The sequence below is a fragment of the Falco rusticolus genome, chromosome 5, assembly GCF_015220075.1.
Source record: "Falco rusticolus isolate bFalRus1 chromosome 5, bFalRus1.pri, whole genome shotgun sequence".
Classification (NCBI taxonomy): domain Eukaryota; kingdom Metazoa; phylum Chordata; class Aves; order Falconiformes; family Falconidae; genus Falco; species Falco rusticolus.
The window spans coordinates 19,150,912-19,175,022 of NC_051191.1; the positions used below are offsets into that span (position 1 = coordinate 19,150,912).

Below are 24,111 nucleotides of genomic sequence, written 5' to 3' on the forward strand. Positions count from 1 at the left end.
GTCATTAATAAAATATATTCCATCTGCCAAACAGAGGTAAATTCAGTACAGTCTAATAGGTTAATTGCTTTTAGTGGATTCTAAATACATTTTCATACACATAAACTAGTAAGTAAGACTTTTCATATGGGTTGTTACCACTCTATACAGGCAAATTTTATTACCTAGGTGTGAATTGATCAGATTATTTCTGAAATTTCACAGATGTTCATACCACTGATTAAGTACAGTAAGAGGATAAAATACCTGTTAATTAAATAACTGATGATGTGATTACATATCTGGTTTGTTTTAACCAGCTTAAATTGTCCTTTCATACTCATTCACACACTGTGGCACTATTTTTGCAATATTAGCATAATAATTTCTGTAGTCTTTTAGTAAATTGAACTAAAGAATGCTTCTGTAAACTCTCCAGATTAAGAAAAAACCCAAAAAACCAAAAAAGAACAAACCACACAATCAAAACACAAATGAAAAAACTACAAAAAACAAAACCAAATCCCAAAATCCCAGCTTATGAGTTCTCTGTGCAACCAGGTACCATGCAGATACAAACTAGCAACATGGAGGAGGAAGTATGGAAGTGGGAAAAAAAGGTCTGAATGTTTTTGCTGTATCCACCATTCTCCAGTGTCCTGTCTTTCTTTCCTGGCTTGAAATATTGTCTTCAAGAAGTGTGAAACCCCACTGTTAATTTCTAAGACATTCTCAGAAATCCTAATGTATGCAAACTTTCAACCCAGCAGGCTTTTGCATGAAACACAGATCTAGGTCCAAGTCACTATGTTTCTGAAGTATCTGATTTTTTTAACATTAAATATCATTTTGAATGGGCATATGGAGCCTGAAGAGTAATTCTTTTAATCACAAAACAAAACAGCATGGTTTGTTTATTAAGACCCACAGCTCTTAAATCATGAGTGCTACTGAACAGAAGGTAAATTTGAAGACAAATTGCATCATCTTCTTGACCATCAAAAATTCCAATACATAACCAGATTAAAGAAAATTATCTCGTTCTGAATATTGCAGCATGCTTTTAAGTTTATGTAATAAATTAAAAGAAAACAAAATGTAACAGGGATAGAAATACTATTCTCATGGAGCATATACAGGCCACAAACCAAAAATTTTAATAAAATGTTTCTATAATTCTTTAATTATTACACTTAAAATATACTCTAAAAAATACAAAAAGAATGCAATTTATCGTTTTACTGCCTAGATACTTCCCTGTCTTGCTTATGCAAGCTTGGTGTAACGAATGCAAAATATATTCTTTATTCTTCTAATAGTGTCATTTTCTTTTGTAAAATAAATGAATATCCAAAAATTATTATTTATAGTTAAGAAATTTTACCTGGAGCAGTTTATACAATCTACAATCCCACCAAAGGATTTATCATCATTTTCAAAGAAATACTGAGTTTGCTCAGTGATACAGCTTGTTTTAGGCAGGGCAGCACTGAAATCATCATCTTCCATGTCAGCTGATGAAAATAAAAAAATAAATAAATAAACAATGACATTTTTTAAGTCACAGGTGCAATGGGGAGACCCAACTATGGCAGGACTTACCTGCTTCAAGGAAACGTGGAAAAGTCAAGCTCAAAAACAGCTGCTGTAAGATAGACCTGAACACAGAAAGACAAGATACATCTGTATGTTAAAGACTCTGTCTTCTTGGTATTTTAACAGATGCTTAAAAACTCCTGAAATAAGATCTATTAACAATGACATTATCATGGCTTATTATCCTTTTGCCAGTTATTAAAGCTGTGTTTCTTTAAGCCTTACAGTTTTGACTCTGGTTTTCTTTTCACACTTTCTACCACGTCTTCTTTCACACTCGTATTTTATTCTGCTAGCATTTGTGCCCATAATTCACATAATGGAAATGCTGTCATGCCATCCATGTCCTCCTCTTACACCTCTGTGGGAAATGGAAGAGGCACGTTGGCATTCCTCTGACACTTAAACCAGCCGGAACTCCTTTTGAGCATACTTGGGGAAAATGCTTCTGAATTAGATACTTTACACTGATTAAAGTTCATCAAATTGCTCAGAAGGAGACAAACACTGGAATATTGCAAGTGTATTATAAAAATCATTACTGTAGCAGCTGGCTTTTAAAATCATCCCTATTCCTGCTCTCGAGGTACGGAATATGTTTTTTCTCCTAGATGCTACTAAAATGCTTAGGCTTAGAGAGCTCCATTTCTTTCAAATTCTTTTTCTTCACTCATGATCATATTTTCCCTATTTTCTTTACTTGAAGCAAGTACCAGCTTGCCACATACATGGCCCTTTCTCCTCTACCAACTTGTTAAAACAGCAGTTGCACCAGTTACATTCCTTGACTCATTGCGTCTGCTTAAACCTTCCTAAGCTGTATTTCCCTGTCATCACATTTTAGGTTTGCTTCTACCTGATGTCTCCTCATCTCATTCTGTCCTAATGCCTACCCTGCAGAGAGAAGGGACTGTATAACTTTACTCAACCTCAAAGATTCTTTCCTTTTCTCCTTATCCAGTGTGATCCATGTGTAAAGAAACTGAATTTGCCTGCCACCTTTCCAGCAGAGGCATTGCCTGAGGGAGCTCTGGATTCACATCCACAGCTTTGCGCCTCCAATCATCAGACAGTACACTGACCATCATGGATGAGAAGAGACCCAATGCCATGCAAGTGATGCAATTTGCTGACAGAAAATAGTAATCCTTCACAAAGGCTTACCACAGAATTTACTGGGTACTGACTGAAAAGGGCAGCCTGGGAAAACTTAAACCTTCTGAGTTAAAAAAGCATGAAGGAGAAATGACACATACTCTCTGAACTAAATGCTGATGGATCCCACAGAAATTTTGAAGATTATCACTCACACCTTTATCCCACATTGTTGCCTGAAACACTATAGTTTTCTTTAACAACCTGCTTTCTCCTATTTCCCTGCATTTGCTTTTGCCAGGTGCCTCACCGAGTCCATTTTTGGTCAGCTTTTTTCACTCTGCTCGCTTAATGGCCTTCTCTGCCTGCTTCTGATCTAGATTCCATTAAAAACATGTCCATAGAAAGTACTTTCATGTGGTGCTTTCAAGTTAAACATCATACAAAATAAACCTTAGGTCTAAATTGAGTCCAGACCACTGAGTCTGATTTGAAAACTGATAAACGAAAGTCTCTCTGCTTGAGAAGAGCTCAAGTTTCTCTTCTGGATTATTGCCCATCGCCAGTTTTTGAGGTCTGCTGTTTTCCAAGAAAACTGAGATTTTTGCTGTTGCTCTTAACCAAATGTAACCAACAATAAAAACCAATATACAATTTTCATAGTGCTATCTGTGAGAACATTACTGTGTTTGTTCATCTGCTATATACTTTAACTCATAAAGTAGGTAATTTATTCCATCTTGATAATTTGACAAAAAAAGTAAGCATCATTACTTTAGAAAAGGGAACAGTCTCCAAGGGGGCAATTCACACCAATGCAGAAGTATCACATCAGTCCCAATTACTTATCCCAACGTGGTGCTGAAGAAGCAGCTGACAGAGGTGTCTATCTACATGGCTCTCAAATAGGTAAAGTTATTTCTTGGCTATTATTAATAATGCCATATTACTAATGGTAATAACCAAGCCAAAATTGATAAAGTGAAAGATAAACCTAAGTAGCGGTGCAACCCTGCCTCTCTCAAGGTCAATCCCAAAACTCCACAGCAGTCCAAATATAAAAAACTTTTCCCCTCAGCTACAGAAAACGCTAGGACAATGACTGTAGAATTATCCCACATGCTTTATATGTATTTGCTTCCTTGAAGTAGTTCAGTGGTGCTTTTTAATTCCATTTCAAAGAACGAACAAATAATTATCATGAAAACTTAACTGAACTGTGCCGCCAGATAACATATTGGTTATCCTGCAGTCTAAGCAAGACTTCTATACATTTTGTAGTAGAGAAGGTTCATTGCCCACAAATTAGCGGGTCTCATTGACAACGTTTTAAACAAGACCTACAGGGCTTCTACTCCAGAAAATGAAGGCCAAAGAACCTGTACCTCCCCCCCAACAAATGAGCAAGAACGGCAAACTGGTAACAATGAGTGAGGAAAAGGCTGAGGCACTCAACAACTCTTTTGCCTCAGTCTCCACTGGCAACCTCTCTTACTGCACATCCCAAGTGGATGGACCATAAGGTGGGGACTGGAGGAGCAAAGTCCTTCCCACTGTAAGGGAAGATCAGGTTCATGACCACCTGGGGAAGCTGAATATACATGTCTATGGGACCTGACACAATGCATCCCAGAATCTCAAGGGAACTGGCTGATGTAGTTGCCAAGCCATGATACTTGAAAAGTCACAGCAGTCAGGTGAAATCCCTGGCAACTGGAAAAAGGCAAAAATTGCACCCATTTTTAAAAAGGGTAGAAAGGAGGACCCCGGGCTACTGACCTGTCAGCCTAACCTTTGTGCCTGAGAAGATCATGGAACAGATTCTCCTAGAAGCTACGGTAAGGCACACAGAGGACAGGGAGGTGACAATACAACTAGAACGGCTTCACCAAGGGCAAGTCCTGCCTGAACAACGTAGTGCCCTTCTCTGGTGGAGTGACTACATCAGTGGACTAGTGAAGAGCTATGGATGTCACTTGTCTGGACTTTGAAGGGCCTCTGACTTGGTGCCCCACAACATCCTTCTCTCTAAATCAGAGATATGGATTTGATGGGTGGACTGTTTGGTGGATAAGGAATTGGCTGGATGGTTGCATCCAGAGGGCAGTGGTCAATGGTTTAATGTCCAGATGCAGACTGGGGACAAGTAGTGTCCCTCAGGGAACCGTACTGGGACCAGTACTCTTCACCAATGACATAGTGGGATTGAGTGCACCGTCAGCACGTTTGCAGATGACACTGAGATGAGTGGTGCGGTTGACACAACTGAGGGATGGGATGCCATTCAGAAGGACCTGGACAAGCTGAAGAAGTGGATCTGTGTAAACCTCATGTGAACCTCACGGATTTCAACAAGGCCAAGTGCAAGGTTATGCACCTGGTTGTGCAACTCCACATATCATTACAGGCTGGCACATGAAGGGATTGAGAGCAGCCCTGTGAAGAAGGACTTGAGAGTACTGGTGGATGAAAATTTGGAAATGAGTTGGCAATGTGTACTTGCAGCCCAGAAAACCAACCATGTCCTGGGCTGCATCAAAAGAAGCGGGGCCAGAAGTTTGAGGGAGGTGATTCTGCCCCTCTGCTCTGCTCTTGTGCAACCCCACCTGGAGTACCGGCGTCCAGTTCTGGAGCCCTCAGCACAGGAAAGACATGGACTTGTTGGAGCAGGTCCAGAGGATGACGACAAAAATGATCAGAGGGATGGAACATCTCTCCTATAAGAGAAGTCTGAGATAATTGGGGTTGTTCAGCCCAGAGCAGTCTCCAGGGAGACTTATTGTGGCCTTTCAGTACTTAAAATGTGCTTATAAGAAAGATGAGGACAGACTTTTTCACAGGGCCTGTTGCAATAGGACATAGGGTAATGGTTTTAAATTAAAAGAGGGTAGATTCAGACTAGATATGAGGAAGACATTTTTTACAATGAAGGTGGTGAGACACTGGAATAGGTTGCCCAGAGAGGTGGTAGATGCCTTATCACTGGAAACACTCAAGACCAGGTTGGACAGAGCTCTGAGCAACCTGATCTAGTGGAAGATGCCCCTGTTCATTGCAGAGGTGGTTGGACTAGATGACCTTTTAAGGTCCATTTCAACTCAAATTATTCTGATTCGTGTGGTTTTGTAAAATGATTCATTGAAAAGCAAACATTGATTTTCTTACGGCTTCTTGCTAGAAAAAGGGAAAGACAATATTTTGAAATAGGGAGCCAAGTGATCAATAATTCTAAAAGTAATAATTTAACCTGAACCTTCACACCTGTCAATCAGGCTTAGACTATTAATTCCAACTCTGCTTCCTGAAGCTGATTTTGTAGAGTCAGAACACACAACCACAAAACCTAGCAAGAGTAGTTTCAAATTCAACTGTTGACAGAACACAGAATTTTTCCAAGGAGTTTGGAGACATAGTTAAAAATTTTCACCATAAGAAACAGCAGAAACAAAAGGTTCACAGCAGTTCTACAGAGGGAAGAAAAAGACTAACACAGTTTCAACCCATCAAATAATTGTAGTTTGGACATACAGAACTCCTACATACTTGTACTTACCAGGCAGCTGCTGAAGCCCACCATCCTAGATGCAAAATATCTGTTATCGTAGGCTGGGGAAAAAAAAAAACAAACGACAACAACAACAACAGAGATTATGCTATTTGTATAAACACATGCAGACTTTTATGGGGATATCTGTCACCACACAAGGCTCTACTGACCACATAAGCAGAACGAAGTCCAGCTCCTTGCTTTGGTTCTTCTTCAGGATCGCAGACTGATTGATAGTCATACGATTTGTTAAAGGCATACAGGGACATGTTAATCAGGTTTCGCATCAGGCCAGGATCAATCTCACCAAAGAATCTTCCAATCTGATGAGGGAGAATATACAGAGATAAGTTAAAATATTTCCAAGTATTTTTCTCATAAAAAAGTGAACAGTTCTGATTCACTCCCCCCCCTTCCCCCCCCCCCCCCCCCCAATTCATCCAGTTGTGCTACTCATGTTTTTATTTCTTTCTTTGACTACTTCTCTCCCAAAAGCTTGGTTGGAGAGCTCAGTTAGACAGTAATTTTAAATGCATTATTAGTGAGACCACCCTGCTTGGGGAAGAGCAAGAGGAATATGAGAAAGAAGGTGTGCAGATGCCATACTACCTGCCCTCACCATCACAGCTACATTGGCAGCCTACTAGACGAAAGGCAGAGCACAAAGAATGCAACTTGCTAGAAGTATGGCATCTTGAACCATAAACAAGGCTGTGAAAAAGACTAACAAAATAACTGGAATTTCTGAAACAGCAAAACTTTTATGATTCAGAAATGTTATTCTTAGGGTAAGCTGAAAGTGAAATGCTGACTTTTTTCTCTTAAAACTTCTTCCTATTGTTTTCTACGTGTTGTCCTTAAAAATATACATACCTGTTGTGTATATTCATCCCGATTTGACATCAAAAGAAATCCACCATCATCAAGGATAACACAGTCCACATGCTATTGTAAGAAAGTGAAATATTTTTGCAGTAAGGATTTGTCAAGAGAACGGTAAGAAACTATTTTTTATTCAGCACTTTGGAAGCATCTTCAAATCTATGTGGCTCATGCTAAATCACAACCCCATAGTCAAGGACCAACATTAAGTTATAATAAGTAACATCAGTGTTATATCAGTGTTTCTATGAGTGTTATAAAAGTCTGTACAGATCTAAGACTCCCTTGTAACTAAATTATTAAAAGTTGCTTTGTAAATTCTTATTTGCTTAATACTTTTTTAGGTCTAAGAGTGCTATATCCTTATTAAATCTGATTATAACTTAATCTCAACTCATAATAAGGGACTACAACTTCACATGTGCTTCAGCCATGCTTAAAGTCCTTTTCCATTTGCACCTTTCAGTGGTAAGAATTTTAAGGACAGACTCTCAGCTGGCTAGTCATGATTATTTTCACTTGCCAAGGATTATAGTGGGTTTCTTCCAGGTGTCAGGTGCAGGAACGGAAAGCCCACTGGTTCCCTATACTTCGCACTTTGTGAAAGATCCTTGCAGTCAGAGATTGAAGAAATAGCAATGAGACCAAACAGAGAACCTCCCAGAGCACCATTTTTGCTGTAACTCTTGCATTTAATGATCTTCACACTCCACAAAAGAATTTACAGAAGACCTGAGCAGAGAAAGCTTTGAAGCACGTGGCAGAACCTGATACTGTGATAGCCCCTGAAGCTATGCTCTCCTGCATGCTAGCAGAGCTATGGGATTCCCAAATCCTGAATGGTCTGAAAGCAGAGGAGAGGAGGATGACTAATGACTGTTGAAGGGCACATTATGTACTCTGATGCTTTTCAGTTTGCATTTACCCTTCTCTAAGATACTTCTAGTGTTCATTTTCTCCAGTTTTTTATTTTTAATACATTCCCTTGCCTCAGGATCGGGTTCTTGCTTTGAAAATTACCATTATATTTTCCTCACATTTTCTTCACATCATTCTTTATTGCTTTTACTTTATTTTAATTCATCCCTCTAGTTCTTGTAACCTCATTGCAATGATTCTTACAACAACCACTTCATCTGTCTTTTATACCCTCTTTCACCCCCTCCCCTCCTAACCTTCACCTTTTTCAAGACACAAATAACTAAGTCCTGTTTTCTGTAAAATTAATCCTTAAATAATAATGATAGAAATGTTGTCTTAGATAAATCCTGAGAGAATCAGTGAATCTTTGCAATTTGCCATATATTCATAAACTGAATATATTCTTACCATACTGTTTCTCTCACAACCACAGATTTCACTGTTGCACTAAAAAAGAGAAGTACAGTAATCTTCACAAAAATGTTTCAGAAGAAACTGCATTTTACAGTTATATTAATCAATCAAGACAAGAACAAGTGATATGATTTTCAATACCACTAGATTAATTTAAATTAATTTTGACTGTGTGTCATTTATCACACATATCTGTGTGAACGACCCATATTCAGTAATTATCAACAGCACAATCTCTACTGTCTTTCACAAAGTCCCTCATACATCTCCCTTTTAAAGTATACTCAATATATTAGAGATAAATAGTTTGGAGGACTTGTCAGATGTCAGTGTTGTGAGTATAAAGCAAAAGAGAAAGAACATGTACATTTCCATGTGTTTGAGGTATGGAAAGAAAGACTAGAAAATATGCTGCAAAGTATCTTTTTCGACCATGAAATTTTTGCCAGTATCAAAGCATGTGATAAAGGAAGCCCACCATCTCCAGTAAGCTTTTATGGCTTTGACTACTAATTTTTTTTTTCTCTTTTTCTTGCATTAAGTATATACATACACATGTAACTGTCCCCTTGCATCATATCCCGAGCAAAACAACTACCAGATAATGCTGCAGTCATCTCAAATTAATTCTGAGATATTCCTTTCTTTCTCCTTTTCAGTTATGTATTTTTGCCCTTAACTGTTCTGACATTTAGGCAATGCATTTGCCTACCCATTGAACTACAGCTCTAATACCTACAACGGCCAGACACTGTTACCGATTCCCTTAATATACAACTAACCAAGCAATGTTGCATCACACAATTGTTCCATAATTGCCCTTATTTTGTGCCTCTCCTTTCCCAGTGTTCCATTAATTACTTATTTTTCCCTTCCATTTAGCCTTTCCCCCTTCCCATTTTCACCTAAGTTTTAGATATAAGGAATGAAAGGATTAAGCACCTATTTCATTAAGTTCTGCTAAAATGCTGTGATGTTGGTTGCGATATAAATCCTTACTGTTGACTGCTTACCTATCTTTCATATTAAATAAATATAGACTCACCAAATCTTTTGCAGATCTTAATCACTGCTACAGCATAATCTTATTAGGGAGTCTATTGGCTGGAATATGTCATTTTTCTTTGTCTTTACCCATGTTCTATAATTATGAAAGCAAGACACGTACAAAATACAGCCTATTTCAACATAGATTTATTTTGTGCATTTGGATGATTTAAATACCACAACTACTTGGCAACTATGCATCAGTGTGACTCCGGCACAAAGAGCTATTAGACCTATTTGTATCTGAAGCTTTGAGAAATGCAAATAAAGTTCAAAAAAAGACTTGGTCAATTGCTTACCAGGCTCTTGATTGTGGTTTTTGTGAAATTTTCCATCCAGCTGGTTGCGTCAATTTTTATCCCAACAACTAACAAGAAATACATGAAAGTCTTTTTTAGTAAAGTGAAAAAAAGAAAAAGAAAAAGAAAAAAGGTAACTGTAGAATCCTAAAAAAAAAAAAAAAAAAAGGGTGTGTTTTATAATAACATCTAAATTATTAAACTGGAAAAGGAGAAAATATGATTTTTGCTCTGTTGTCTGACCACCAATATCCTTCATGAGACTAATAAATTAAGCACTCTTACTCAAACACAACCAGATCTTTGGCTTGATTTCCACCAGAAAGATTAAAACAGTCTCAGAGAAAAGAATGTTATATAAAGTGAAGTTCCTTTGAAATCTCAATTAAATTTCTAATTCACTGTTGAGCAACAACCAAGTAACTACTGTATTTAGAGTTTCAGCACCACTCTGTCTTACCTGCTGGTTTCAGAAGCTTCCCATTAATTGTTATTTCCACAGCCTTGCTTACCATAATACCTGTTTCATAGCTATTGGCACCACTTTCTGTGAGTATAGAAAGGGGGAAAAAAGTTAGGGTGTAATAAAAGCCTCTTCCTCTGAAACTGAAATTAATGATTATTCAAATACCCAGCATGATTTAAAAAAAAAATCCTTTTTCAAAAGCACTGATCCAGCTGTACTATGCATTTATCATCTGTAATAGCTCAGATCACAAACATCTGGATGACTAAAAGGAATAGTTTTGTTTACTTTTCTCCATTCATGTTTTGTACATGGTTTCACTGCTTCAAAAAGTTACTGTAGCCTTTTTTCCCCCTGCAAAAAGAGCCATGAATAGCTTAACACATGTGAGCAGCTCTGTTAAAACCAGGATCAGAGCCAAAGATTTTATCCTTCTGTCGTCTGTGTATTTTTCAATGCAGGGTATACTGACACCACTCACTAACCAACAATTACTTCTCTGACGAACTTCAGCCTGTTTTCAACACCGCTCAGTATGAAAAAGCAAGTTAAAAGTACATTCCCTGGAGCTCTTTGAGGAACAACAAAGGCTTCAGGGAATTTAGTTAATAACCTTCCTAATATTTTATTGAGAAAAGATGCAGTAAGTAAGTATGACATAAGAGCAATAAAAGATCCCATATGTTTAAGAAGGAGTATGTCATTTGTCGTAGCATCTGCTTTTAAATGAGCTTGGCAAGGTTAATGCTGCTCACATTAGTAACAAGCACTTACTATTGTGCATATATAGGTTTTAAATATCAGAGTATTCCAGGCAAGCTGGTTTTGGTGAATAACTGCAACTTGAAATCAAATTCAGAAGCAAAGTTTAAATTAAGCAGTGGTGCAGTGGACAGAGTTGTGGTCTCTGGGTCCTTATACCTGCTCCCCCAAGTTAGGTTTGGTGCTGAGGAACTATATAGAACTCAGCTCAAATAAGTCTTTTTTTAGTAGTGTTATTGTGCCCGAGTGCATTTTTCTTTCACTTCCTTTTAAAATAATTCTGCCAACACATGTCTGTAAAACACTGTTTCAGTATAATAAATGAACACCAGTACTCTGCATGTTTTCAGCTTTGTTAATTCTGAGCGTACACGGCCACCCGAGTCAATGACAAATTATGATGCCCCTTGTTTAGTGCCCTCCTAGCTACCTTTTCCTTAATAATGGATGATATATTTTTCCTTATGAAGTGTCCCACTTGCATCCTTTGTCAGTGACCTCAACTGCTATGGGAAACTTCCACAACTACACTTATATTGGACTAGCCAGCTCTGACATTTCTAAACAGCGATGACTTACTGTTGTAGTATGGAGCTGTGAAAATATAGTTGTCATTATCTAAACTCCGTTTATAGAAGCTGACTTCATAGGTTTCAGCATTTTCCAACCAATCTTCTCCTGCCCTAATCACAAAAAAATAGAGATCAAAAGAAAGACAGAATCTCATTAAAGTTCTGCTGCAGGTTTTTTCATTGCTTTTTGTTGTTGTAGTTGGTTTTTTCCTTCCCATGTTTCACAGTTGTAAATGTGAGATTCATTCATATAGTCCTCAGACTTTGTCAGCTTTCACTGGTTAACTGCCAGGTATAATTAGAATTAAAAAAAATAAAAGAAAAAAAAAACAAAAAAAAAGAATTCTTGGACCAACACAGATCTTGTCCCATAATTTTTAGATATATTGAGACAAATATAAATGCAATACTACTCACAACAAAATAGAAACAAAACTTCATAGAACATGCTATCTCTTGAGAAATCACCCCAAAAGATTTTTAATAATTAATAACACCAAAACAGAAAAGAAACGGAGTAAAATTCATTGCTTTTTTTCCCTTTTTGGAGAAACACAGAATAACCTAAGAAAATAGATAAATTTGCCATTTACCAGTATATCTGTACTGGTGTCCTCATTATCCCTGGTCACTGATGTGGGCATCGAGTTCATTACACAACCATTTTCACATTCCTTTTTTGCCCTTTGGTAAAATACATTTTTCTCTCTTGAGGTCCCTGGACCATTTGGTCTGCTCTTATTAGTCTAAAAAAAAATTGCCTACGGCTTTACAGTATTTGCAGCCTTCCAGCCTGCCAAATAAATGAGTGCTTAGGACTAATTAGGGATTAGCATGGCCCCACTACTGCTGCAAGGGCACTGGTTTTACTGCTGCTTTACAGTGATTTGAAACTTGGATTACAAGGACCTGTTATGGAAATAATATTACAGATCAGTTTCAAGCAGTGACACATGTAAAATCAAAGAAAAACAAGACTTCCCATTCATTTCATAGTTATCAGTACAGATATTTTCATTCAATAAATCCAATATTTAACATTCCACCCTTTCAAGTTTCAAAACTGCCATAGTATACTACTTTATAATAAATATTACCTTTTGGGGAACACTCTAGTAATTCCACCATCTGTAACAACAAATTGCGCAACAACTCCATCACTGTAAACAAAAATAAGATTTAAAATGAAAACTGGCTGAAATCCTTACAAGTTCCTACATCAAGGGTTGCCATTTAACTGCATAACTGTGAATTAAACATCTATCCTGTGTAAATGTTAACTGTGTATCTAGATATACACACATGTATTTTATTATCAAACTTTGAAATGAATCAAAAAATCAGTCAATAAAAAGAATACTTACAGAGACAATTTACTCCAGTAACGTTGGGCAAGTTCATTTGTAAATCCTGCATCCAGCAAAACTCTAATAACCATATCAGTATTACCTATCGAAAGAGTTAAGACACTCATCTGAAACCATATGACATGGAGTTTCATTAAATGGCTAAAATTTAATTCTTATTTTTCAAGATGCTACGGTCACAAAAATCAGGCTATTTCTATTAGACATACTGTCTACTTCAAATAACATTAAGTATGTGATGTTAAAAAGATTGCTGTCACATTGTTGACTTCATTTAAACTTTTCCTTCAGTGTATCCTAAGAAACTATCATTGTGTTATAGGAATAAGCAAGGTGATAAGGGCACAGGTCCCAGCTTTGCAAAGCTCCTATGTTGAATTTGAAATTAACCTACTTTTAAAGCATGTTTTCATTCAAATGCTTTTTATCTCAAGTTATGCAATGAAACAACACTAAATTCTTTGTTATACTTACTCTTACATGCTACAAATTTTAAGTCAAAGCCTCTCAAAAACCCCTATCTGCCATCTGAAAATGGGTACAAGGAAATAAACTAATGTTGAATTAGTAGCTTAGATGGATATGCCATTTTAAAAATATTTTTGAAAAGATGGTTCAGTGCTTCCCAAGCATCTTTTTCAGTAGAACTTTGCAGGAGAAACTTCTATGAATAGTGAACAGATGTAAGCACACACTTTAATACAGGTTTTGACACTACAGAAAATAAAGCAGGGCTAAATTTGAGCTGAATAATGTAAAGGGCTCTTGGTCTTCAATGTCACACAGTAAAACGGCGGTAAATCAGTTGTTCCATGACTAGAACCTGCACCTCTGAATTTTGCCAAACCCCAGCTGCTCAGCCTTGCTGAGGAGGTTGAGAACTCCTGGGGAAAAATAAAGATAAAACCCCAACTTTTCTTCAGTTGTTCAATAGAAAGCCATGACATGCCCTGTGCTTCACCCTAAGTTTCAGATTCCAGAATACTGATATTGACCTTTTTTTAAAAAAATGCCCTAATTTAATCTGTTTTCGCAAAACAGATCAGTAAGGACATGGATTTGGGTTTTGAAAAGCTCCATAAGCTTTAGCTAAAAGGCTTTTTCATAAAATCCACTGAAACCTGGATGTGTGAGAACGCTATGCGCAAAGCTAGCAGCTCTGATTTACCAGCGGGAAGCACTGTCTCATATCACCTTAATACATTAATTTAATTCTCTTCAGATATATTTACATAGCTTAGCTAGGTAAACTTGTAAAACTGCATTGAATGTCACAGACTCACCTTCCCTATTCACAAGCACAATGTCATAATGCAGGATGTAATATAAATTAGGGTACCGCTTTAAAAATATTTCTTCAGCTGGAAGTAATGACAAACCTCGACTAATTGACATGAGGATGAAATTTGGAGGGCCTTGTTGCCTCCACATTTTCCTAGAAATTAAACTGATATTCTACCCGAATATAAGCATCAAAATATGTCTCTCTCAGAGTGGTATTTATCTCTGCTGACACAGACTCCTTATATTTTACTGGATGCATTTTTTTGTTTAGGACTCCCTTGCACTGCAGGCACCGCCCCAAAGTGGGACTTGCTTACTTACCTAAAGCAGATGTTGAAGACAAGTCGGGTGAATTTCTCCTACTGTCCCCTTAATAACAACAGCAGTAGCTGTTGCACTTTCTGGCTAACTTCCATCAGGTTGAGTTGGATGGGGTGAGTCAAAATATAACAGACATTACACTTATAGTACATAGATTATTTCAGTTTGAGGATTTGACTAGTTATTCCTTTAGGAAAGCATTTTTAGCAGAGAGAATTTCTATAGCCAGTGTTTCTTTTAGTCAATGCTGTCTATTTATTCTGGAGACTATTTTTCAAGTAACTTAGTTATTAGAAAAAAGAAGAAGAAAAAGTGAATTTTGTTGTGGATTCCAAAGTGAAATATAGTGATAATTTGATAATATTTTGGTGTACTTACTTGCTAAGCCCTAGTGTATACTGCAATATCACTAAATGTGTCCTCAATATTTGCTTACAGAACTAGTGAATATAAACCTAGATTTTTCAAATTTTAACTGGTTTAATCATTTGAGGCGAGTGCGTTCATGTCCAAGATTGAGTCAAGGGACTCAAGTAAAATTTCAGTCAGTCAGCAAAGTGTCAGTGAATAAGATCATCCTGTTAAAAACAACAAACACACCCCCACCCCCACCCCCAGTAGCCTTTTGTGAGATCTCCTAAGTGGACATTCCTTCAGTTACATAGTCTAGCAGAAAGATTTTTACTGAACTGATCAGTGTTCTCTGACAGCAACATGTTTAAAAGACTCAGGGAATGTAAGGCGAAAAAAAAGTTTATTCCAACTGTTTATGAATTATTAACAATGCTAAACAGACTTGTACAGATAAACAAATCTATACGTTGAATTTTTCATGAGAACAAGACTTTAACATGATACTGATGGTTTGTTCAAAAGCATAACTCCTTATTTATTCTAAATGGAGTTTAAGGCCCAATTTCAAAATGTGAATACCTTTCCAAAGCCCAGTGCGCACCCCTGCAGCAGTTACATGAATCTGGGATCTTAAAAAACTCAAGCTCAAGCAAGATCTCTTTAACCAAATTGTGAACCAGCAATAGAACCTCCTTATCCTCTATGCTGGTTATTGGTTATTTAGGTGGTTGTGCTCCTCTTCTTTACTTCTTTGGGTTATATAAACTGACAAGAAAGAAGACTGAAGATTTCATTACAAGATTTTGCAGTCTATTTGAGAGTTACTTTGGCTGATATCCTTAAGAGAATGAACTATGTATTTAAAATACTTGGGAGTGTATTAACATGAACAGGTAGTTATTTGCTGCTAGAACAGTGCTGAGAGGAATGTAGAAAACCCTGGCTGCAGAACTGCAAACTGCTTTTACATTCTCTACCTTGGGTAGAAAATTCCAACACTACATGTATTTCTACTAAAAAATAATCAGTGAAGATAAAAACCAAACTCACATGATTTGGCCATGAAAGCTGCCATTTTTTGCTAATTCTCATTTATAAGTATTTTCCTAAGGAAAAAAAATCAGTGAATTGAGAATAATACTTACATGACGGACTGCTTGGAGTATTTCTGTCAATAAATTCATTGAAATTTAATAGAAATTCAGTGTTGTTTTCTGATTTTTTTACATCATTACAGTATTCTCTGAAAAACAACAAAACATCAGTCTTCTCAGATGTTTCCTTTGCTACTAAAGCAGATAAATATGGCTCAGCAGTTATGAAGTCCAAAGAGGATTGCGCAACTACAATGAGGTGAATGCCACTGCTATATCCATTGACTACCATAGTCAATATTGAATGCTGACCGTATCAAATATTTCAGGCATCTACAGGAAATAAAGTGTCTGCCTAAATCTGAATTACAAGACAACTCCATATATGAGATAAGGCATAGATTCCCAGAAAAAATGTAGAGAAAAGAAGCTGGGTTCATTAACATTGATAATATACAGCTGTGGGCTGGCTTCAGGGGCGGTGGCTCGGCTGATAAGGTGCAGCCATGGCTGGTTGCTGCTAAGTAGTTAAATAGCTCTAAGGGGTATGGAAGAGGAGCAGCCAATAGAGAGAGATCTGGAAAGGGAGGAGAGAGAGTGTACCAGGGCTGAGAAGGGACAAGGAGAGAGGCAAAAAGCAGTGGGACTGGCCTGAAGAGTATGAAGAAACAGCACGAACAGTAGATGGACCTTTGAGACCTTGCAGGGGATTGATGACTGTACTGGGGCAAGACATGCTAACTACTTATTGACGTTAACTTGGTATGTGATGGTGAAAGACCTTGTTGCAGCTGGCTAGTTTTGGGAGTGCTGTGACAAAAAAAGCACTCAGGGCTAGTGTAGGCCGTGAAATTAGGAGATCATAGTCTGTAAACTAAACAAGAAGATGCCCAGTAAATTTAGATGGCTCCTGGGTTAAACTGTACTGAAAAGTACGTGAGCTGCTGATTAAAACATAGTCACATCATGCTCAACTAAGGCCAGATTTATGGGATGAGGTCCTATCCTCTGAGAAGTCTTAAAGGCAATTTTAATAGGGTACATAGCAGATAAGCATAGAAACACTCTTTTGACATATGCAGAACAGATAAACAGTAGACTACTGTCCTTTACATAATGTAATAAAATAAAGCAATATATCATTGGGTAATTCACTGAATGCAAGCAAGCATAATGAAAGTCACTGGGCATCTTGAAGGCAAATATTAGGTGGTGAGTGGCATTAAACAACTTTAATTAAAATGTAAAGCATATTCAGCAGTAAAGCAGGGAGCTCTCTTTTTAAATGAGCTTTTTATATTAAATTAATATTACGAACAAAAGAAGTCTGTTCAAGTATTTCATATGAATAAGCTATCTTATTACCCTTTACCGTGATCCTGAAAGACTACATGCAGAATTTGCCTTATTGTACCAACACTCACGTTTAAACCAAGTTCCATATAAAACAGGCTTTGCTCATGTAGAATAGCATAACAACTAAGGACTTGCTGGAAACTGCTACTTGGTACCATTGATTATCAATAACATCAGCCCTTCAGGAAAAATTAAATTATACAGTTAAGCTGAGAATACATTTGAAGATAGAAGACTGGTTTACATACCAATCAATTTATTCAGTGAAATCAATCTATTCATTGAAATTTAAAAGGATATTTATATGATAAATAAGAAATTAAACACTTCTTAATTGATATCAATGGTACAGTATTTCCTTTATCATAACTACCTTTTCAAGGAACTTAATTTTTAAAAACTATTTATCATACCATGTTTCCCTTGCAAATCTACATTTACAAGGGCAACAAGGACATCACAGTTTCACATGAAAAAACAGGGAACTAATGAACTTACTTGGTCAATTTTCAATGACTCAATCTTTTTATGTTTATTGATTCAAAAATTAATTAATTCTTAAGTGACAGAGAGCTTTGGAACACTATCTTGAAGTTTGGAAATATCTCGAGGTAAGTATTATGGTACCTATTTCACAAATGACAAGCTAAAGTACAAAGCTGTAAAATCTTAAAAGTCACAACCACAAGAAATGAACAGACGTGTATAAGATTTCCATTAAAACATCAATATCAGATTTTAGAGCTCTCCTTGATTAATATAAACAGGAATTAGAGCCTGAAGATGTTATATACACTCCAACAAGAAAAGACTGATCTTGTAAAACAAGAATTTAATAAGTAGTCTTTTACTTAATATTTTTTCCCCAAATGAGGCTTTATTGGTCAAGTCTGTATTTTGTAATTTTGTAAATGTCATTAATTTGATCAAATGCCTATTTACTGCTGAAATAATATTTATTACTGGGAAATTAACCAACCTGGGTGCTATAAACGTATAGCCAGCTTCATCAAAATGATCAAGCTTCAGTGTTTCTGAATCTACAAAGATGAAGAGTAAATATCAAGTAAGTAAATTGGGCTTTTTGCCACCATTTTTCTTCTCAAAACATGTGATGAGCTTTTGCATGCATCCATGAACTTAGAAATGTTTATTTTTATACACTTTCTTACTAATATACTGTATATTTCTCAGTATAGGACAAAATTACTTGATTATTATATACAACACACTCCTGGCAACAATAATGTATTTAACAACTTAGAGAAGACATTTCATTAGCATGTCAACATGAAAACATATGAGATGTTTTCATTAGAATTACAATTCAATACAAAGAAATATTTGGGACACTGAGTTGTCAGAACATGAAGGAAAATGCTTGTAGTATTTTCTGCAATAAAGTCTAAAATATTTATCCATATAAGCATCACTGTCAATGCTACTGATAATAATGGCTTTAAAAGCTGGTATCACTGAACACTGATAAGACCAGACAAAAAAGGATTAGAGATTAGCAACATATTGAAATGTGCATGAAAACATAAAGAAACCTTCACATCTTGTTTTTGGTTTCGGTTGTTTGGTTTTTTTTCTCCTTTCTATTGCTATGGTACCCAATGATCATGGGGAAAATCCTGAGATGAGGAATACAGAGGAGAATATCCAGTAGGAATAGAAATATAAGTGAAAAATATCAACTGCAGTAAAACAGAAGGAAATTGAGCAACAAGAATATACTTGCCCTTTTTGATTGTCACTATCCATCAGAAAGAGAAAGCAGGGAAACAGAAAAAAACAGGGTAAAGCAAAAGGGGTCACAAACCAATATTTTATTCAAACAGACCCTTGAATAAAAATATTGTACATAGATCAAAGGTTCAATTTACATACAGCTGTAGTCTGGAAAAAAGACAAACATCTTTGAAGACCGAAGAATATGTCCTCCTCAATTATTTCTCAAGTACCTTCTATATACTGTGGCTATTTCAAGGGTCTGTTTTGCAGGTTATATTGATATGAGTGCAAAACCAGATGATCTAATCCATCAAAAGAACTATATTTACTCACTAAAACTTCAGTTTTAAACTATTTACTATTTGACAAAGTTACAAAATAAAACACTGATTATTAAAACTTGCCATATTCTACTTCATGTGCAGGAGCCGATGGTAGAGGACAGTGATTTAGTGCTAACCAAGTTTTCCCTAAACTAACAGTATCTATGCCTGTCAGAGAGATTCATAGTGCTTTTCTAACTTTCTATTTAACTGCAGATTTGTTCAAGTTTATCCTAACACTTGGATAAAGTTAAAAGGATGTGATGGGTCCTATTTTGTCTACTATCTAAATTAAAATTCAGCTACACCTAATAAACAATAAGCATTGGAATACTCACAAGTATAATTTCCAGTTATCTCTCCAGAATCTGTAAATAGCTTAAAATTAGTCTAATCCAAAAATACATTACAAACATCCACTAAAAGATTGCAAAATGCAAAATAAAACCCTAGCTGCAAGCCAAACCAAGCAGCGTTTTCACATTAATCTATTCCTATGGGCAGCAGAGGTAATTTGCTAAATATTATTCTGTAACTGCTGTAAAAATAATGAAAAAATGCTTTACTATTATAGGCTATACCATGACACTTAGCTAAAAGAATGAAAAGAAACAGCATACAGACCCTTAAAATGACAGCAACAGAGGATACACAAAGCAATGATTCTATAGGCACAGAGCAAAGGGGAAGGGATTGTCAGTGGAGCTGGGGTACCTGCACATATTCTATTTTTATAGAATATTTCTTGTACCTTGGGTGTTGCAATGGGTTAGAATCATTGCTGCAGATTTGGGGTGCATCATGATAACATCAGCAAATTCCACAAAATTTATGAATTCTAAACATTGCTTTTTTAAGTGAATCTGAGACTTGGCAATACTGGACAAAACCAGGGAACCTTCATAGTACTTACATCTGGCTTGAGTTATTGGTTCTTCTATTTTGGCTTTAATATAATAAAAGCTGTATGATGGTAACACCAATGCCAAACTGCAATAGAAAAGACACAAGTAACACAATTATCTTATTTAAAGCAGTTTTCCAGTTTAAGCTTCTATGTGTTTTGAAAGCAATTAACAAGTTCGGGTGTTGGATCATCATGAAATGAGATTATAGTGACATACCAGCCTCACACTTCGTAATAGGCACAAGCAGGTTCATGAAGTTCCCCTGTGTTTGTTTTCATTCATTTCATTTTATCATTTTACACCCTTAAGCATAAATGCACATTTTAATAGATAGGCAAGGAATTTCCAAATAATTGCAAATAATAAAATACATTTTTTATTTAATACATTTAGTATCCCTACTAATTTAGTATTTGTGTAACACAAGCCAGAGTGATCACTGCCTACAAAAACCACCACATACTACCGCACTGATATGCCATGCATGGCATAATGACAGACTTTTTGTACTAATAAAACAACTAATGATCGGATGTTTGTTAGGACAAATCGGTGTTCATTAAGAAACATATCTGTCAATATCTGAATTCATATTACATTCAAGATGAAAAATATTTTCTTGAATCATGCAGTCACCACTAAAACCTTTGAACATCATTGTGTAATAACATTTTAAGATTGGCAAAGCATTTGCAATGTATTTTCCTTTCAATTATAGTTAGTTTTGTTCAAAAAATATAGGATTTCTTTCTGCAACTAAATTCAATACGTGTGTAGCGAGTTCAGTTCTAAAAAAGTTAGTAAAGGACAGGAGGTATGAGTAATCATTAAAGTGGTACCATCTCCCATATTGCATCCTTAATTTTAGCACTCTGATTTCATCACTGTAGAGCTGCAATGCTTTCTAATGGATAGCTGCAGAAATTAACATTTAAAAAGTTGTACAATTGAGCCATAAATGAGATGACCTTTAATGATACTTTTGCCACTTAAACAGAATGTAAATGAGATGCTGAATATTTAGTGATAGCCTTCTACCAATTCTCCTCTAGGGAAATCAGTAGCAGTTTACCTGTCATTAACAGTTACTGCTAGTAGAAATTGCTAATTAAAATCTATAATTTTATGTTTAATAGGTTTTCTGCAATGTGACTCCATGGATTTATTGCTGTGTCTCATGCCAGGGAGCTCAGTAAGAATTAAGAAGTTGTATAAATCAAATGTATTTCTTTACTGATTGCTAGATGGCATAGTCTGATAAAAAAACTTTCTTTTCTTACAGAGTACAAAGATCGAGGCAGTTCATTATAAAAATAGGATGCTGAAGAAAAGATCCTACATTTGCATTCTCTTGCTAAGATGGATTTATTTTGTTTTATGTACGACTTAACATTTACATTCTCATTGGCTGTACACCTGTGTAGAACGTAACAGAAAATGGGAACCGGCTTGGCAGAGGACTACTGTAATTCACCACAATAAAGATACTGTTTTGGTAAAAAAATGACTCAGTATTTATACCATGTAGTTTTGAACTAGAGTAGTTTAACTTTTCTGGAACTTGGTAAACCTTAACTTGTTTTGGGTAACATCCAGTTTCTACATTCCTTCTAATGGTACAGAGCTGTATGCTTAAATGAGTTTGGAATAGTATAAACACCAACATTGCGTTCAAGGGGGGACGTGCTTTCACCCATTACTCCATTTGTTCCTGCCACCATTCACTATTTAGTTTTTACATACAAAGCAGTGTCAGTGCTAAATAGTTTAAACTTGTCACAAAAAGATACAGATTTCAGAGGTAATCAGTAGCACGGTTCCTGGCCCTAAGATCTGACATGAAGGTTAGCAAAGTCATGATATAAGCAATGGCTGTGCCTGAAAAACATTTGCACAAAATGTGTCACATTTTTCATTTAGACCAAAATATAGCATCTTCATTTTTAATATTAAACATATTAAGCATATTAAAACAAGAACATGGAGACAAAAATCCAAAGAAAAGATGAAACAAGAGGAGAAAGCATACAGTTAAGAATCAAAGTATATGGTGACATCAATTAATCATAAAAAGCATTTTTTTTCCTGCATGCTGAAATACCCTAGTGATAAATCTCAACAGTTGAATGAAAGACTGAGTTACTGGTCCTTACACAGAGCCACAATTCTGAACTGTAAAGCTGTAAAGGAACCCAGAAAATCCTAGAGGCCTGGACAAAACATAATCTGGTCCTGACTAAGCTATTATAGAAAATGTAATGCTAAATCTATTAATCAAAATAAACAAAAAGGACATTTAACTACACAGAAGTCAGAGAACATGAATTACCTGTAATCAGTGCCATTCACAGCTGTCCATGTATATGTTCTGTTTCCTTTATCAATGTATCGCTACAAAGAGATATGGTTAAAAAATAAATTAACAACTCTGGAGCTTCAACAAGCATGACCTTGTCTTGAGAAATACAGTGTAAAATCAAATACAAATCTGTTGAAATTCTATTTATTGTTTTGCTAAAAGCGTGAGTTGAGCTGCAACTCCTTTTCTTAAACATTTTCCAAACACATTATGCAAAAGAATCACCTATATCCTTTTTACTGAACATTAATGAAATGCAAATTTAAATAAAATGAGTCAAACGTGACCTAGCATTTTCCCTTTTAAATTCATTAGCTGGGCCTATGCAAACTTTTTTCTATGTAATTTCAATTTGGTAAATCATGCTGTCTCCTTTATGGACCATTTTGCAGTTAAACTATGAAAAGGAAAAAAAACTTCAAATATAAAAAGACTTTGTAGGTAACTCTTTAACAACAGAAACACCCCATGCCTATCCTTTCAGGTCACAGTACCACTGGCTAAATGCATTTAAATTTGAGACATATATACAGAAACAGACAGGCAATTCTCATGGTATAGGCACCCCGTGCTAAATTTACATGTGTTTCTAATCTTATTAGGGGGGTCTTGAATTTGTGAAAAAATGTAAATGAAGTAAATGTTTATTTTTATATAACTTAATACAGGAGGATAACCTTTACCATTTGTTTTCTTTTGGTATGAAAAATAATGTGATAGACACAGTTCCCTATAGATTAGTGCACCTGGCTGACATTGTTTTACTCAGTTTTCCACTTTGAAAACTACAAGTTTATGCCAGCTGCAGCATATTACTATTTGACAAACAGATATTTGTAAGTATGCCAGCAATGAAGTCTGGGAAACTGTTGCAGTACAACATTACAAACATTGGTGAAAGGTACCACAAGTATACCACAGATGTATACTAAACGTCTACATCTACATTCTCCCTTTCCCTGTGGTAAAACAAAAGCGTGAAAATGAGTGTGGTTATGAAAAAGAGGTGTCTTCCTTGACATTTATAATTTGAAACCTTTGCATTAGCCAGCTTCTGATTTTCAGTACAGCACGACAGTGTAAATAATTTAATAATCACTTTGGAAAAAAAAAAGAAAATTAGAAAAAAAAGGAAAAGGTAGGAAAAAAAAAAGGTGCACATTTCAGTGTCTAATGCCCTGATATATTTCATATTCAAGGTAAAAAGGTGGCTGAAGAGATCCTTATGCAAGCCTATTTATATTTAATAACGTGCCTATACTATTACTTCAGCTCAAGAATAAGTAATGCTTGAACGTAGCACTGGCAGTCCCTGCAAACCAGGCAGAGCGCCAAGGGTTGCACTCCGTGTACGCTGGCAAGAGAAAAGCAGTGCCCAAGGTGGAAGGGAAGGAAGAGAAGATGAGAAAACCTGGGTTCTTGTTAAAT

At 36.1% G+C, this 24,111-nt stretch overlaps 1 protein-coding gene across 7 annotated transcripts in view; it reads right to left on the bottom strand.

Annotated features, from left to right (window-relative positions):
* CACNA2D1 (calcium voltage-gated channel auxiliary subunit alpha2delta 1) overlaps nt 1–24,111 on the bottom strand; it is a 433,623-nt gene that overhangs the window by 17,335 nt on the left and 392,177 nt on the right. For 6 of the 7 annotated variants that reach the window (XM_037388977.1, XM_037388979.1, XM_037388981.1 and 3 more), the window contains 15 exons: nt 22,654–22,715; nt 20,330–20,406; nt 18,336–18,396; nt 16,052–16,149; nt 12,945–13,029; nt 12,678–12,740; nt 11,588–11,691; nt 10,241–10,327; nt 9,781–9,848; nt 8,429–8,467; nt 7,091–7,162; nt 6,388–6,540; nt 6,224–6,276; nt 1,582–1,637; nt 1,364–1,493 (listed from right to left, as the gene is read on the bottom strand). In XM_037388977.1, the coding sequence (XP_037244874.1) occupies nt 1,364–1,493; nt 1,582–1,637; nt 6,224–6,276; nt 6,388–6,540; nt 7,091–7,162; nt 8,429–8,467; nt 9,781–9,848; nt 10,241–10,327; nt 11,588–11,691; nt 12,678–12,740; nt 12,945–13,029; nt 16,052–16,149; nt 18,336–18,396; nt 20,330–20,406; nt 22,654–22,715 (1,208 nt within the window). Of the gene's footprint in view, nt 1–1,363; nt 1,494–1,581; nt 1,638–6,223; nt 6,277–6,387; nt 6,541–7,090; nt 7,163–8,428; nt 8,468–9,780; nt 9,849–10,240; nt 10,328–11,587; nt 11,692–12,677; nt 12,741–12,944; nt 13,030–16,051; nt 16,150–18,335; nt 18,397–20,329; nt 20,407–22,653; nt 22,716–24,111 lie in introns of those variants that run through there. The other variant, XR_005104430.1, reaches the window with a different exon arrangement.